Consider the following 15,015-nt stretch of genomic DNA (forward strand, 5'->3'; position numbering starts at 1 on the left):
GCTGTCTCCCTTTATTCCTTGTGTTACCCCAATGAAAGTTTGCAGGGCAAAACTCTGTGATGTTGATCCCATTTCCAGTTTAAGCCCCGTGGATGTGGATCTGCTGCCCCTCAGTACTGGGCTGCTACAGAAAATTGCACAAAATTAATGGACAGCAGATCCAGTTGCTGGATTTTGTTCCTGTGTAACAATCTTGTCTCACACTTATTTATTCATGTTTTTTCTCCCCCCAGCCATACAAATTAGAGTGTCACTGGGATCCTGGTAAACAAACTGCTGGCAGAGGGAGGAAGGCAGCAGTAAGGTAAGGACAGAAACGTTTCATCTGATGTCTTTTAGCCAGTAATTGCCAGAATATGCATGGATTGATTTCCCAGTTTTTGGGTACTGTTACCCACTGAAAGGGGTAGATTCTTACTTGGCTAAATGCAAGGTCTGAGCAGGGTGGGAGGTCAATCCTCTGGAGTCCTGAGTTGTGCTGTTTGCTGTCAGAGCCACAGTTTGGTTCTGGGGGTTGGGATGGCACTGAGCCCATCTGGACCCTGATTTCAGTGGCTGTCCTAGATATTACTGTATTAAAAATATAAATAAATCGAGTTAGGCTTAATACAAGAGCAGAGAGACGAGGCAGGGGCCAGAGCCAGCTGTCTCTTGCTCGAGTCCTTCCCCGGGTGTGTGCTCCTGATTCCAGCTGTGCACTGGGAATGCCTCTCCATGGCTGGGATAATCCATTCAGAGCAATTACAAGGGATCCATCACCAGCAGGGCCTGAGCCACGGGCTGCTGGTGTGGGAAAAGGGATGGGAGGGAAGGAGGGAGTGCAGGGAGGGAATCGGTGCCTCCCCCAGGGGTGTGTGCCCCGGGAATGGAGCAGTGTGGGATCCCGGGCTGGGCACAGGGCAGTGGGAGCTGCTGCTCCCTGGACACTTCCTGGGAATCCACCGACAGCAGCAGGACTGGGGTGGGCACGAGGAGTTCAGAAATTCCCACAGGGAACCTTTTCTCCAACAGGCCCAGGCCCAGGTGGGATCCCCGTGTCTGCTCACGGCCTCACATCCCATCCCACCTCCTTTCCTTGGTGGAGCCGGAATCCCATCCCGGATTTTCCGTGCAGAGGGTTTCAGGGGGAGCAGCAGGGAACTGCACACTGCAGAACCAGGACTAGGAAAGCTCCACTGCTTAAAACTGCCCTGTGTGATAAATCCCTTGGCACTGCAGGGCAATCCTGCCCTGGGAGCTGCTGCCAGGCAGGGGCTGGAATTTGGGGCACGGGGTTGGGGTTTAACATGCAAGGAGATGTAACAGGAGGGGTTGGGTGCCTCCCCCTCATCAGTCCCTCTGCTCCTGCACTCCCCTCGTGGGTTGGAGAGGTAACTAAAGGAACTGGTCACTCTTCTCACAAAGCAATGTTGAAATCCAGGAGATGGGTTTAGGAATTCTGAACAGCTTCACTGCCTGGGAAGGGACACTTTGCTGACACTGCAAAGGCCCCCAGTGCCTCTGTGGAGAGGTTTGGTGGGTGATTCCTGCTTGGACCATGAGCAAACAGGGATGTGGATCCACGGAGGCCCCAGCAGGGACAGTGTCACTGGGGACACTGCACATCTGACCTCCTTTGAGGCTGGAAAACCTCATTTTCCTTTGAGCCCTGCAGGTTTCCTCTTGTTCTGTGCAGTTTTCCTCCAGCAGGTCACAGGTGAGAGGGAAGAGCCTTGGGGTGGGAGGTGGAGGAGCCAGAGGACTGGGAGAGCTGGGCCAGGATGGCTCTGGGGAAGCACTCAAAGCATGAAGCTCTCCAGGTTCCACCTCGAGGAGCTGACTCAACAAACACAGAAGTGAATCGCAAACCATGAGCCAGAGACCCCCCAGATGCTGTGCAGGACAGTTCTGCTCCCTCAGCCCAGCCCAGGGAGCTGTGGAAACTGTTCCCTCCCAAATAAAAGTGTGTGGGAATTTGCAGTGCAGTCAGGTAGGCTGGAGTGCACATAAGCCAGCTCATAAAAATTCCAGGGGCGTGTACGTCACCCAGCTGGGGTTGGTTGGATTCTGCTCTTCCCTGGCAGTGCCTGGAGCTCCCTGAGATCACCAGGAACACTCCAGGGCTTCTGCTGCCTCCCTGATTCCCGGCATTTTCCACACCTTTGTCCCTTCCTTGCAGGAGGTTCGGGTCTCATTCCCAGTGTTCTGGGTGTTATATTGAGTAAACTGAAGTTATTCTGGCAGACAGTAATAAAATTATTGTTAATTATTGTTAATAAAATTGAAAATAGATAATTTCAGTTAGGAAATCAATAAACTAGTAATTTTCAAAACCCAGTTACCCCCTTAACCACAAACACCCAACAGCTGGCCTGGGCTTTCCCAATTTGTGTTGTTGCACTCAGAGGTCCTTGGGGATGGAGCACAGAATGATGTTTGCAGCCTCTGCTGTTACCAACCCAAATCTGGGTTGGTGTTTGTTTTGTAGCAGGAATTCCAAGGGAAGGAATTTTCTGGGAAGGACCAGCTTGTTCCTTCAGGGCCAAGTCCTGCCCTGCACCAGCTCCTCCAATGGTCCCAAACGCTGAGAGATCCCATGGAACACTGGGCAGAGGAATTCCTGTGGAAATCGTATTCCTGGTGTAATGGAGCCTGTGGAACCAAGTTCCTCTGAGTGTGCTGCTGAAGAACATCAGGAACCTTGAGAAGATGTGTCAGCTGTGCAGGAGGTAACTGTCAATGAACTTGGAATTTTAGAACCCGAACTCCCAGGAGCAGAGGGTGGGATCTGGGGCCCAGGAGCCTTTCCCAAGGGAATGACGTTGCCCTGTGTTTGGGACGTGCCCCCACCCCTGGAGAGCAGGGCTGGCTGAGGCACAAATAAGAAGTAGAGGTTTATTTTTCAAGCCCTTTGCTCATTCTCTGGCTTTTCCACTGCTCTTTGGGGGCATCTCGGAACCGTCCCGGGGCTGTGGAAATTCTGCAGCCACTTCTCAGAAACCCAGGAGAGAATTACTCTCACATATGTTTCCATCTTCTGCTTTTTGCATTTTCCCCTCTTGCATTTCTTTTTCTTTGGCCCAGAACAAACCCCTCTGTGCTCCCAGTTCTCACCATCCCAAGGAAATTTCCCTGCAGTGTCCCAGTTTCCCGGGCAGTGGAATGCAGGATTCCCAGTCCGGTTCCAGTCCCCTCCCAGGAGTGTCCCTGCAGGATCTGGGAAGGTTCTTTCCCTGAGCAGGACCAGGGGCTGCCTGAGCACCTTTGGGGGGCTGAGCCCGGGACACCCCAAGAACAGCCCCGAGCCCTTCAGTGTTTTCTGGACAAACAATTTTATTTTCGGTAATGCGTCTATACACTGTACATTCAGTCACTGTGGTATATAAGCATAGCTATTTTCATACATAATCTCATAAAGTCCTTTATTTTACAATATTATCTGCATTGGGGGGAGGGGATGTGGAAAAGGGGGTGGAAAAGGACTATCAAGGTACACAGCGAAATAGATAAATATGCCAAGCTTTTTTCTTATTTTTTTTTAAATCAGGCATTTATAAACAAGAAAGCATACATTACTTACATAAAAATAGTTCTAGAATAGTAGAGTAAGTCATAATATTGTCATTAGCAGCAGCATAGGAGAGACCAGGATAACAAAAATGTGCTGAAATGCTATTGGCTATTATAAATGTAAAGATTTATTTTTCTTCAATTGAAAAAATGTCATTTCTGTGAGTTCTTTTGATAAAAAAAAAAAAACAAAAAAACCAAAAAAACCAAAAACAAAACAACAACCAAGCCAACAAAAAAAAAATCAAAAAAAACTTCTCTCTAAAACACATGACTGCTGAGAGGGCAGAATGGAACAAAATCAACCTTTTGGTAATAAAATACTTTACAGTGAAAATAAGGACAAGTAAAATGCAAATGATGGAGAAAGGTTGTAACCCACATTGAAAACTTGCAAAAAGATTTTGTTTTTTTTTCCTAACAGACAGCAAAGGTTCTTCTCAGTTAAAAACACAACTCATAAAACAAGACAACTACCAGGTAAGAAAGAGTTTTGAAAAAGTAAACACCATATACACTTATAATACAACAGTGTAAAATGAAAAAAAGTATTTACATGTTGAATTTACTTTTAATGTTTTTTTTACATTGGCTAGTTCTGTTTGAAAAGCAGAATATTATGTATAGAGTTAGCTGCTCCATAGATATGAATGTTATTGCTGTTGGTTTTTATTCCCTTCGTTAAGTCTTCGTTCAGTAATAGAAACAAGGAGTAATTAAACTGAATATACAAGTAGTAATATATTTGTAAGTACAGGGAGAGTCAACAGCCTGTATGAAACACCTCTTCTCCCTTTGAACTTCTTAAAGGAAACTAAAGCACAGATGAAGTGAGAGATGTGGCAGCTCCTGCACTCGGGGCTGGAGAGCCCTGGGAGTGCAGCAGGGAAAGAATTCCATGTGAGTGGGACTGACTGAGGTGCTGCAGCCTCAGAAATTACACAGAGAGCTCCCTCTCCTCCAGCACCTTCACACAGGGGCTGTCTCTGCAGAGCCCCCCTCCCCACATCAGTGTCTCTGGGGCTGCCACAGGGACAGTTCTAATTATTCTGAATTAGAAACACGTGACACACTCTGCAGAAATAACAATTTAACTGTTAAATGTGTTCAGGAGATTCCCAACAGTTTAAGCCATTCCCTGTGAGCCCCTCCTGGGGTTTGGCTGCTGCTGGACAATGTTTGTCCCCACCTTTCTTGCCCCTTAATTATCTCACTGATTTCAAACCTTCATTTATGGGAATGGCTTTTCACTCCCAAGGACTGAATATTGTGGAGCCTTAACTGGGGCAGGGTGAGTCCCTGTCAGGCACTGCCCTCCTGGAGTGACCAACCCGGGGCAGAACAGGAAACCAACAGCTGGAATTTTGTTCTGGAGCCTTTTCCTGCCCCTCTGAGCCCAGGGGAGGCTGCCTGGGGGGACTGGCTGTTGGTGACACTGTTCTTGTTTCTCCTCTGAAAATCCTGCAGGTTCCCTTCCTCCAGGAGGGTGGGAGCCTCCAGCCCAGGGAGCTCCCCTGGGCACGGAAACCACAGGTAAGAGAGTCACTTTTCCTGGGGAAAAACACCTGGAGATGGACAGGCTGCCTTTTTTTCTTGAATTATAAGGGGAGAGACACTCTCAGAGATCAGGGGAAACCCAAACAATTTGCAAAGCCAGGGCTCAGTCCCTGAGGGAGGCCAGGGCTGTTCTCTGTGTAATTCCCAGCAGGGCAGCAGAGCAGAGCACGAGGGACTCGAGATGCACAGAATGGTAATGACAGACACAGCTGCTTAGTTTCCCTTGAAGAAATAAGTGGATAATACAGCTCTGGAAATCATAAGGCTGAGAACATTTTTCTGCATACTGCATAACAAAAGAACCCCTTTACATAAGACAGTAATAATGCCCATTAATGACTATATGGCAGAGTTTAATCCATGCATATGATTTAATAATCGCAGAAAAAAAAATACAAAGAAAATAAAACCCCACATAAAAAAAAAAAAAAACAAACAAAAAACAAACCTGCTCAAGCATAATCAAAATTCCTTTTGCATTGCACTTTAGAAGGAGATCTGCACCTAGAGCCAGTCTCCAGCCTCCCAAACACAAGGGCCAACCAACCCCTGTATCCACAGACAGGTTCAGGTCATGGACTTGGTGTGACTGTTTCTTGCTCCCAACAGTTTTACATTGTCCCAGTAATTCCACTCCTTTCATATTTCTTCTTCCTTTTTTTGTACCTAAAACATATATATGAACTTCTTTGTTAATGCTCACAGTTATTATAATGGTTATTATAATGGTTTCAAGCAAACAGCTCTTGTTTAAAAAAAAAAAAAAATCTCTCTAATGTACTGTAAGTAAATACCATAATTTTAGGATTGGAAGCCGCTTTCTGTCTACTGGGAAATAATTTTGAAGCTTACATAGTTTGCATTAATGTCCAAAAGCAAATAAAGATTACTGGAAATATGTTCCTTTGTTTAGAGTAACTTCTGGGTATGATGATGCATGGGGGGGGTTCTCTTTTTTCTTTTTTTTTTTATTTCTTTTCTTTTTATTCTTTTAAGGTAAAAAAGTGTCAGCATCGCCTAGAGAAGATGCTGAGAGGAAAAATGAGCTGGAAGGCACATCTGCAGCCCCAGATCACATTTTCACATTTGAGTGTGTCAGAGGTGAGTGTTTAGGGGTGAAAATAACTTTTCTCTTGATCAGTAAAGCACCAGCTTTATTTGTTAAGCACTTCTGGGAGCATCTCAGCTGCTCCCCAGCTTGGGTCAGATACACAGCCACAAAACCAGTTCCCTGGTCTGGTGAATTCCTGCTTGGGATGTTCTGGACCTGCTGGATCCTCCTCTGTGGAGATGCTGATGGGAGGTGGCAGTGCTGGCAGGTTGGGTTCATGGTTTGCACAGCTCTCAGGGCAGAATCTAGAATGCTTGGCTTCAGAAACAGGGAATAAAATGCAGAGTAAGATTCTGACAAAGTGCAGGTTTAAAAAAAAAAAAAAAATATAAAAAAACCTCAGCACCACCCCCAGGGCAGTGATGGCTGCGTCGTGTCCCGGGGCTGCGGCTTGGACCCCAACATGAAAGTGAGCTTCTTGTTAAAACAAAAAGGGTTTTAATAAAAAAACCATGTGGCTTCTTCACAGCAGCAAAACCGTCGGTGGTGTGGTCTGTGGTGTCCGAGGCTGCACCTCCCTGGGCATGGGAATCCTGCACTTCCTGGGCACAGGAATCCTGCACTTTCCAGGGCACAGGAATCCTGAACCTCCCTGGGCACAGGAATCCTGCACTTTCCAGGGCACGGGAATCCTGCACTTCCTGGGCACGGGAATCCTGCACCTCCCTGGGCACAGGAATCCTGCACTTCCTGGGCACGGGAATCCTGCACCTCCCTGGGCACAGGAATCCTGAACCTCCCTGGGCACAGGAATCCTGCGTTTCCTGGGCACGGGAATCCTGCACTTCCTGGGCACGGGAATCCTGCACCTCCCTGGGCACAGGAATCCTGCACTTCCTGGGCACGGGAATCCTGCACCTCCCTGGGCACAGGAATCCTGCACCTCCCTGGGCACGGGAATCCCGACAGGCAGCTCGGGACAGGGGCAGGGAAATACTGAACTCACGGCGAGATGGTGCAACGAGATGAGTTTTCCAGAAAACTGAAAGCTGAAGATTTCAGAATGACTTCAACACACAGATGTCTCTGCTTTGTTCCTCTACCAACTGATCATCCATTTCCTTCCTCCCTTTCTTTCTTCCCTTTCCCAAAGCTCAAGTGCTCCTGGATGAAGTCTCTGCACACACCAAGGGTGCTGGCGTGGGCTGCACACGCGGGGCCCGTGGGGCTCTCAGTCCAACACCACCTCCTTCCCCACCCCCTGCACGCTCCTGCATCTTCCCTTCTTCTCGTGTTTAGGGCAGGAAATTAAGATAATTCTTTCTAAGGAAAAAAAAAAATCAACTTGGAAAAGCACTCTGAACTTCCCCCACCCCCACGTGACGGGATGGAACCGCGCTGGCTTCCGAGATGGCTGGAAAACTGCTCCTGACATGGCACCATCACCAGAGAGGGGCTTCTGCACAAAGAATCCCAAAGCCTATAAAGTCATTAAAAATTGTGCATCGAAGGTTTGTTGTTTTTTTGTTTGTTTGTTTTGTTTTGCTTTTAAACGTTCATTATAAAAAAATCGTGTAATTTTTTTTTTAACACCAAGTCTGTGTAATGAATTATTTTAAATAGCTTATAAGAAAAGTTGGTTTGCTTTGTCAATTCCAAAATGTTCCAACGGGCAGGAGAACACAACCCCCCTGCCCTGCTCGCCTTGGACTCTGGGTTCAGCTGGACGACGCCGCTTGCTCCGAGTTTGCCAGTAGAAAATTCTCGCTGTGGACTTAAAAGTATTTTGTTTTACAAACACTTTGTGTTTTCTAGGCACAGTAAGATGTTGTGCTATATGGATCGGGAAGGAGAAAAAAAAACAAAAACAAAAAAGAGGCAGAATTCAGTGCTTCTGTTCTAGAGGGTAACAACGTTTGCCTTCCAACTGCTGCGAGTCCGAGTTCCCGCCGGTGCCAGGACACCTCACCCCCCGCGCCCGCCCTGCGGCGCCGCTCCCGCCCTGCCCTGCTCGGGGCTCAGTTCTCCATGGGGCTCGAGGTGCTCTCGCTGCTGGGCTGGCTGCTCGACTTAGGCCACAGTTGTTCCTGAAGTTCCTTGACCACCTTCTCCAAGTGTTCCCGGGCCTCCCGCTCGTGCAGGAGGTCGGCGCGGAGCTGCTCCCGGTCGGCCTCGGCGTGCTGCAGCTTCACCTGCAGGTCCTCGATCTGGGGGCAGAGCAAACGGGGATGCCTCAGGAGCCTGCACTGCACCACAGAGCTCTGCACAGGCTGAGAGGAGGGACAAAACCCTGCACTTCAGGGGTAAGACTCTCAGGATTGAGGCAAGGAAGGAATTCCCTTTTCCGTACTTTTTTCCCTGCAGGGGCTGCTGAGCTTTGAAACTTCCCAGTGACTCCAGCTCCAGCAAGGGAGGTGAAAGCCAGCAGAGTTAAGAGACAGCCTAAGAATTCCTTAATGCAACAGAACTCTGGTCACTCCTTACACCTTCACTTCTTGAGGCAGAGACAGCTCTGGCACAGCTGGAGGGCCTGGGGGGCTTGGGGGGCTGTGACAGGGCTGGAATCAAACACCAGGGGATGCTGCCAACCTGCCAGTCCTGGCTTTAGAAAAGATAAACCTGCAGAACATTCTGCTACTTGAGTTCTTTTTGAGGTGATTTTAGCCTTTCATCTTGGGAAACCTCATTTATTCCTTCCCAAGGAGGGAATGCATTAGGAGACTGAAATTCCCCGTTGTCACAGGCTCTGGAGCAGCCCCAGTGCCCGGCTGGACAGAGCTGGAGCACACCCAGCCCAGCCCAGGGGTTCACCTGCCCTGCTGGTGCCTGGGTTGTGTGCTCTGGGAACAGCCAGGCACGCCCAGGGCAGCAGCTCCCGGCGTGGCTCTGTTTAGTCTGGACACCCCTTATCAGTGAGACATCCTGTGATGCTGGAGAGGAAGCCCCACATCATTTCCTGCTCCTGCTCAGACGTGTCTCAGCAGCACAGGGGCCACTCCCCTTCCCGTTATCAGAGAGCCTCTGATTGCCAGGGCTCTGCTTTTCCTCTTCCCCTCCTCCCTTAAAGCCACCACACCAAATACCTGCAGCTCCCACCTGAGACCCAGCACTGGCTCCAAGGAGCTCCTGTGTCTGACAACACCCTGCCCAGCACCCCCCGGCTCCCAGAGCTCCTCTGGCAGCAGCTCAATGTCCTCTGGGAGGCAGAGCCTGCCGAGGGTGACCCGTGTGTGGCAGGGCCGTGGGGGCGAGTTTGAACTCGAGGAGTTTAAGTTGGTCCCTGTGCCCCGTTTTTGGGAGTCCTGCCCTTTCCTGACGCGCTTTCCCCCAGGCTGTCCCTGGGAGGGCGGTGGAGCCGCAGGGACAGGGACAGGCACAGGCACAGGGACAGGGACAGGCACAGGCACAGGGACAGGGGAGGGCTGTCTCAGCTCGGGGGTCTCACCTGGGCCGAGTACTTGGCTCGGAGCCGTCCGGCCTCGCAGCCCTTGTCGCACACGCGGATCTGCCGCGCCTGCTCCAGCTCCCGCTTCAGCCGCACCCGCGACTCGTTCGCCTCCTTCATCTTCTTCTCGTTCTCCGCCCGCAGGCGCTCGATCTCCTTCCGCAGGTTGCGCTTGGCCTCGGTGGCTTCCCGCAGCTTCTCCTTCTTGGCCACCCTCAGGAACTCCAGCTCCTGGGCACAGAGGAGGGAGGTGTGAGCAGGGGGAGCAGAGCCCTGGGATCCGAACCCCATCCCCACCTCCCGCCGGCCGGGACCGAGGCAGCTCGGGGCTAAACCCTGCTCTGACCCTCGGACAAGCTCTTTTCCTTTAAATCCTCTGGGGTTCCTGCACTCCAGCCACCCTGAAGTCCTGGATAACAAAAAGCTCAAGGGTGCAGCCACGTTTTGCTTTGTCAAGCAGAATGGCTGCGACCATCTGGGCCTGAATAAAGATGAAGTGCTGTTGGAGAGAGCTCCCAGCAACGTGCTCTGCTCCGGCTCCACGTTCCAAACCCCCCAACTGCAAAGCCCGGGCTGGAACTGGAGGCACTGGAGATGCACAACATGGTAAGTGCAGGTTGGGAGTGTCCTTTGTGTCCAGCAAAGCTCAAGAGGGAAGTTCACAACCAGCAGCAGCTCCATTGGACCAAATCCCCCAAAAATCCGCTTAAGGCAAGTTCAAAGCACAAACTGTGTGTTTTCTAACCCTGGGTGCTGTGGGTGACTGGTGTGAGCCCCAAGTCTCCTGGCAACCAGCCCATGGACTGCCCTGTCACAAGAGCTGGAGAACTCCAGGCTCCCTGGAGCTGAACTGAACCTGGGCACTGCCCCTCCCAGGATCTGAACAGGAGCTGCTGCCTTGGAATCTAAATCCATGGGAGAGGGATAAGGAACATTAAGGTACACAGGAGGCAGCTCCTAAGCTGTTGAAGTCCATGTTCATCATGAGCACAGAGCTGTGGCTCACAGGTCTGTCTCCTAAATGGTTAAATTAGAAACTGAGGATCTTTTTTCCCTCAGCAGCAGCATTTCCTCCCTGTCCAGCCCCGGTTTCTGTGCAGTAACAGTGCAGGCAGGGCATGGGAAATGCACTCTGACAATCTCACTTCCCAGCCAGGCCATTGTTAGCACGGCCCTGCCTCTGGAAGGGCACACAGAGCCTGGAAACACACACACATGGACCTTCTGTGTGTGGGACTGGGAACCCAGAGCTTCCCAAAGGGAAAACGGTGCCCAGACACCCCTGACATGGGGAGAGACACTTAACACCTCACCACTCAATTCTGCTGCAGCAACTGCTTCCTGTAACTCCTGCTTTAAGTACCCACTATTTAGTTTAGATATTTAAATATTAGCTTTAAATATATATCATTTATAAAAGTTTACTTTGAGATACATAAAATAAAGCACAGATTTACTGAAACACCAGGGAATGAAGTGATTTGCTCAGGGTAACTAAGAACAAGCCAAAGAGCCCCAGTGCTGGTTTTGTGTCTCCCATGCTCCATCTGCACCATCCCATGGATTTGTCCCAGCTTGGGAACAGCTCCACAGAATACTCAGAGAGGACACACAAATCTCCTGCCTTGGCTGTATCTTCTATTTCTCTGCACTTCTGTCCCAGCCCCCAAAAAAACCAGTTCAGCCACCACTGGGCTCAGCTCATGGCCAGCACTGACCTGCAGCTCTGTCTGATCACTCTGATACAACCCCTGTGTCCAGGATTTCCAGAAATAAGGAGCTGCTTCCCTGACTGAAGCCAGTGGGATGCCTGACAAAGACCTCAGTTCAGCTGTGGCCAAGCCCCAGGAACACCCTCCCTCAGCTGGGACATGGCAGGGTTTTCACAAAGCTTTTAAAACTCCAGCTAAAGCCTCCAGAAATGTTTCCTGTTCAGTGAGATGAAAACAAAATAAACTCTGCTGGACTAGGAGACTTTTTCAAGTAATGAAAAGATGTTGATTTTGGTAACCATGGACTTATAACCCAAGGAAAAACAGGTGGAAAGCTTAAAGGTGGAGGAATGGTCCCTGTGCTTTGGTTTCCTGGCTGGATTTACAAACAGAGCCCTGGCAAAGGCTGTTGCTATTTGGGATAAGTGAGGCAATTCCCTTTTCCCAGGAGGGTCCCCAGTGCCCCTGAGGAGCCCCGAGCAGGGCAGGGCAGGGCAGGAGGGGTGGCAGTACCTGGTGCAGGCTGCGCTTGGCCTGCAGGGCCGCGTTCAGCTTCTCCTCCTGCTTCACCCTCATCTTCACCACCTCGTGCAGGAATTTCTCTTTGGCTTCTTTTGTGTCCAGGCCACTGTCCAGGGCCTGCCTGAGGTGCTCCAGCTCAGCTTCCAAGCCGCTGCTGTGGGAGTCAGGGTGTGCTGCCACCTCGTAGGAGCTGTTGACGGGCACGGGGGGCTGCATCCCAGGGGAGCTCATGTCCTTGGCAGAGCTGGATGAAGTGAAGGATGGGGAGGAGAGCGAGGATAAGGAGGAGGTGACTGGAAAACAGAAACATTGAAACATTCATTTAAAAATGTCTAAAATCAATACATGTATTATAGACAGCTCATACATAACTCATATTTAAGAGTTGGACTCGATGATTCTTGTGGGTCCCTTCCCACTCAGCATATTCTGAGATATATATTTTATATATATATATATAATATAGCTCAAAAGATGCTGAGGCCCTTTTATACAGACACTTATCAATATTCAATTAAAAAAAAAAAAAGAAAGAAAATAAAACCTGGCTCGTTTTATACTGAGATACTTGAATTATGACACAAAGCAGCCCTGACTCAAGGGACCAACTCGCAATTTGTCTGAATTGTGACCATGCAATTCACGTCACCGTTGAGGCTTCGGGCTTCCAGAATTCCATCTGAACACCCAAAAAGCTGCACAGTGAAAGATCCAGCCCAAAGACAGCAAAACAAAGGCAGGTACGACCACCACTCACATTCTTCCCTGGTTTCTACTTCAATTTCTGCTTCCGACTCCTTGTCCTCCTCGGGGGCCGGGGCCGTGGCCTCGGGAGCAGCCACGTGTTCCACGTGTTTCCTTTTCCTGGGCTGGGCAGAGCTCAGGGAGTCGCTGCCCCGGGACACCACGGTGGCACAGGGGGGGTTGCTCACGATCTTCTGCTGGGCTGGGGGGGCCAGGGCCACGTTGGGGGCCACGGCGCTCTCGAAGCTCTTGTAGGAGTAGAAGCTGGTTCAGAGCGGGAGGCAAAAGGAAGGAGAAGAGGGTCACATTCTCGGTTTCAGAATGCTCCCCAGGCCATGTGTGGCACTGGAATGACAGTGAGTTCACTGATCCACACCAGCTGAGAACCTGCTGTATCTCCAGCCCTGATTCACACCAGCTGAGAACCTGCACTTGTCAGTGTTTGCTCTCATTAAACCTGGAGATGAGGGACAGGACACCCCGAGCACCCAGCTGGGAAGGGATCACATTCCCAGTGCCACGTATCCCAAGGGCACCAAAGGGATGGGACCTCCCAGAGCCTGCAAGTCACAACACTGTCCCCTCCTGCTCCTGCACTGTTGCTTTGCCCAGCTGCACACTGCACTTGTGTCCATCCACAAACGCTCTGGGAGCTCAAACCAGCACTTCCCAAAGGAAAGTCATGGAGTGCCAGAGAGTCTTTGGTGTGTCTGTGATTTGGACACAGCACCCAAGTGCCCACGTGTAAACCAGAGGTGGAACAACCAACACAGCTGTGGTAAAGAGCAGCAGTACTGTAACATCAAATATGTAGGATTTTGCAAAAGGAACAGCCAAGACTTTGTATCTTCCATTCAGCATCTCCGACACCACATGCCTTCAGTTATGTGTTAAAATTCCTCCTGAACCTGCTAAGGATGGAGCTGTGCTGGGAACACAGCTTGTGCCAGGGAGCTGCTGCAGGGCCCATGGAATGGATGGGAATGGATGGATGCTCCCTGACCACCTGCCTGACACAGTGACTCCACTGCCTTTAAATGAAAGCCCAAGAACTTCAGTGACTGTCCCCAGAGGGACCATCCCTTCCCCACAGCCTTCCCTTCCCATTTTCACAGCAGGTTTCACCCCAGAAAACCCATTTAATGAACACACAGACCACCAACACTTCTGGTTTCCCTTCTGCCAATCCCACCACTGACGGTGGTGCAGTGAGGGAGGGACAAAGCCACCCCCCCAGAAGGAACCTGCCCCTCCCTGTGTCCTTACCTGTCCCGGATGAGGGCGGGGAGGTGGCCCGAGAGCTCCTTCTCGCCGGCCGACACCGCGGGGGACCAGGGCCGGAACGCCGAGAGCCGCTGCCGGGGGTGCACACAGCCGATGCTCTGGGGACAGGAGTGACACCCACAGTCCTTCATGGCACAGCACGGGGACACCCAGGGCCACCCTGCCCTCCCCAGGGCCACCCCGCCATCCCCAGGGCCACATCCCAGTCCCCAGGGCCACCCTGCCCTCCCCAGGGCCACATCCCAGTCCCCAGGGCCACCCTGCCCTCCCCAGGGCCACCCCACCATCCCCACAACCACCCCCACCACGGCCAGGCCCTGCTCCCGCCAGGAAAACCTCACGTGTGTTCTGGGCCAACGAGTTCTGTGCAGGGCACAGGGACCACAAACAGCTCCTGAGTCCTGTAGGATTCCTGCACCTCAAAGGCAGGAGGGAATTCCTCACTTCCCTGTCCCAGTCCGGGTCAGTGGGCACTGGAGGGTGGCAGGGACACGGGGGGACCGTGCAGCTCAACGCTGACCAGGAGGATGGAAATGGTGCTAATTTAGAAAACCTGGGCAGGTTGGTTCTCTTGTTTTCTCCTCATTTCCCCACTCCATGCAGTGATGGCATGTGCTAATTTGATCTTTCAATTACAAAATATTCAACAATCACCTTGTTGGATGAACTGGATAAGGACCGTAACCAACTGGACTGTTTCTCCTTCTCAGAAGAAGCTGGAGATTGGGAAGCAGAGTCATCTGTTTTGGGCTTTTTGGAAGCAGGAGGATCTGAAGAGACCTGAAACAAAGACAGGCAGGAAAACCCAAAGTCAGAATTCCTCACTTTGCAATCAGCTCAGAAACAGGTTATAAGGCAAAAGCCAAATTTGTATTTAAAAGGAAGAAACCTTGGGTGCTGTCCTGTAAGGCCAAACAAAGGAGTGAAAACAAGGGGCAGACACCAGCTGTGACACAACAGAGCTCATCCCGTCCCTCGGGATCCTCCAGGGCAGTGTGGAGGGTGCAGGACACAGGGGCAGTGACCTGAGGGAGACACTGCACACAACTGTCGGCCCTTTATGATTTCTGTGTGCAGAAAGGTAAGTTTAATGTGGTTGCTGAACTGGAAAGATTATTTTAAACGAGAACAGACCAGACTTTGTTATTCTG

General features: G+C 50.8%; 1 protein-coding gene and 1 long non-coding RNA gene across 12 annotated transcripts in view; one reads left to right on the plus strand and one right to left on the minus strand.

The window, feature by feature from the left end:
• LOC135401826 (uncharacterized) overlaps nt 1-15,015 on the plus strand; it is a 101,174-nt gene that overhangs the window by 85,804 nt on the left and 355 nt on the right. The window contains exons 3-6 of one of the 6 annotated variants that reach the window (XR_010424923.1): nt 234-304; nt 2,468-2,708; nt 3,974-6,207; nt 6,687-7,667. This is a non-coding gene — a long non-coding RNA (uncharacterized LOC135401826). Of the gene's footprint in view, nt 1-233; nt 305-2,467; nt 2,709-3,973; nt 14,946-15,015 lie in introns of those variants that run through there. The other 5 variants (XR_010424926.1, XR_010424924.1, XR_010424925.1 and 2 more) reach the window with 5 other exon arrangements.
• Nucleotides 3,293-15,015, minus strand: part of SKI (SKI proto-oncogene) — a 121,548-nt gene continuing 109,825 nt past the window's right edge. For 3 of the 6 annotated variants that reach the window (XM_064678957.1, XM_064678955.1, XM_064678956.1), the window contains 8 exons: nt 14,519-14,644; nt 13,847-13,962; nt 12,594-12,844; nt 11,828-12,129; nt 9,603-9,833; nt 7,076-8,364; nt 6,806-6,953; nt 3,293-6,731 (listed from right to left, as the gene is read on the minus strand). In XM_064678957.1, the coding sequence (XP_064535027.1) occupies nt 8,176-8,364; nt 9,603-9,833; nt 11,828-12,129; nt 12,594-12,844; nt 13,847-13,962; nt 14,519-14,644 (1,215 nt within the window). In that variant the 3' untranslated portion in view covers nt 3,293-6,731; nt 6,806-6,953; nt 7,076-8,175. The remainder of the gene's footprint in view (nt 6,732-6,805; nt 6,954-7,075; nt 8,365-9,602; nt 9,834-11,827; nt 12,130-12,593; nt 12,845-13,846; nt 13,963-14,518; nt 14,645-15,015) is intronic. The other 3 variants (XM_064678960.1, XM_064678958.1, XM_064678959.1) reach the window with 3 other exon arrangements.

This window comes from Pseudopipra pipra, chromosome 22 (genome assembly GCF_036250125.1).
Source record: "Pseudopipra pipra isolate bDixPip1 chromosome 22, bDixPip1.hap1, whole genome shotgun sequence".
Lineage (NCBI taxonomy): Eukaryota > Metazoa > Chordata > Aves > Passeriformes > Pipridae > Pseudopipra > Pseudopipra pipra.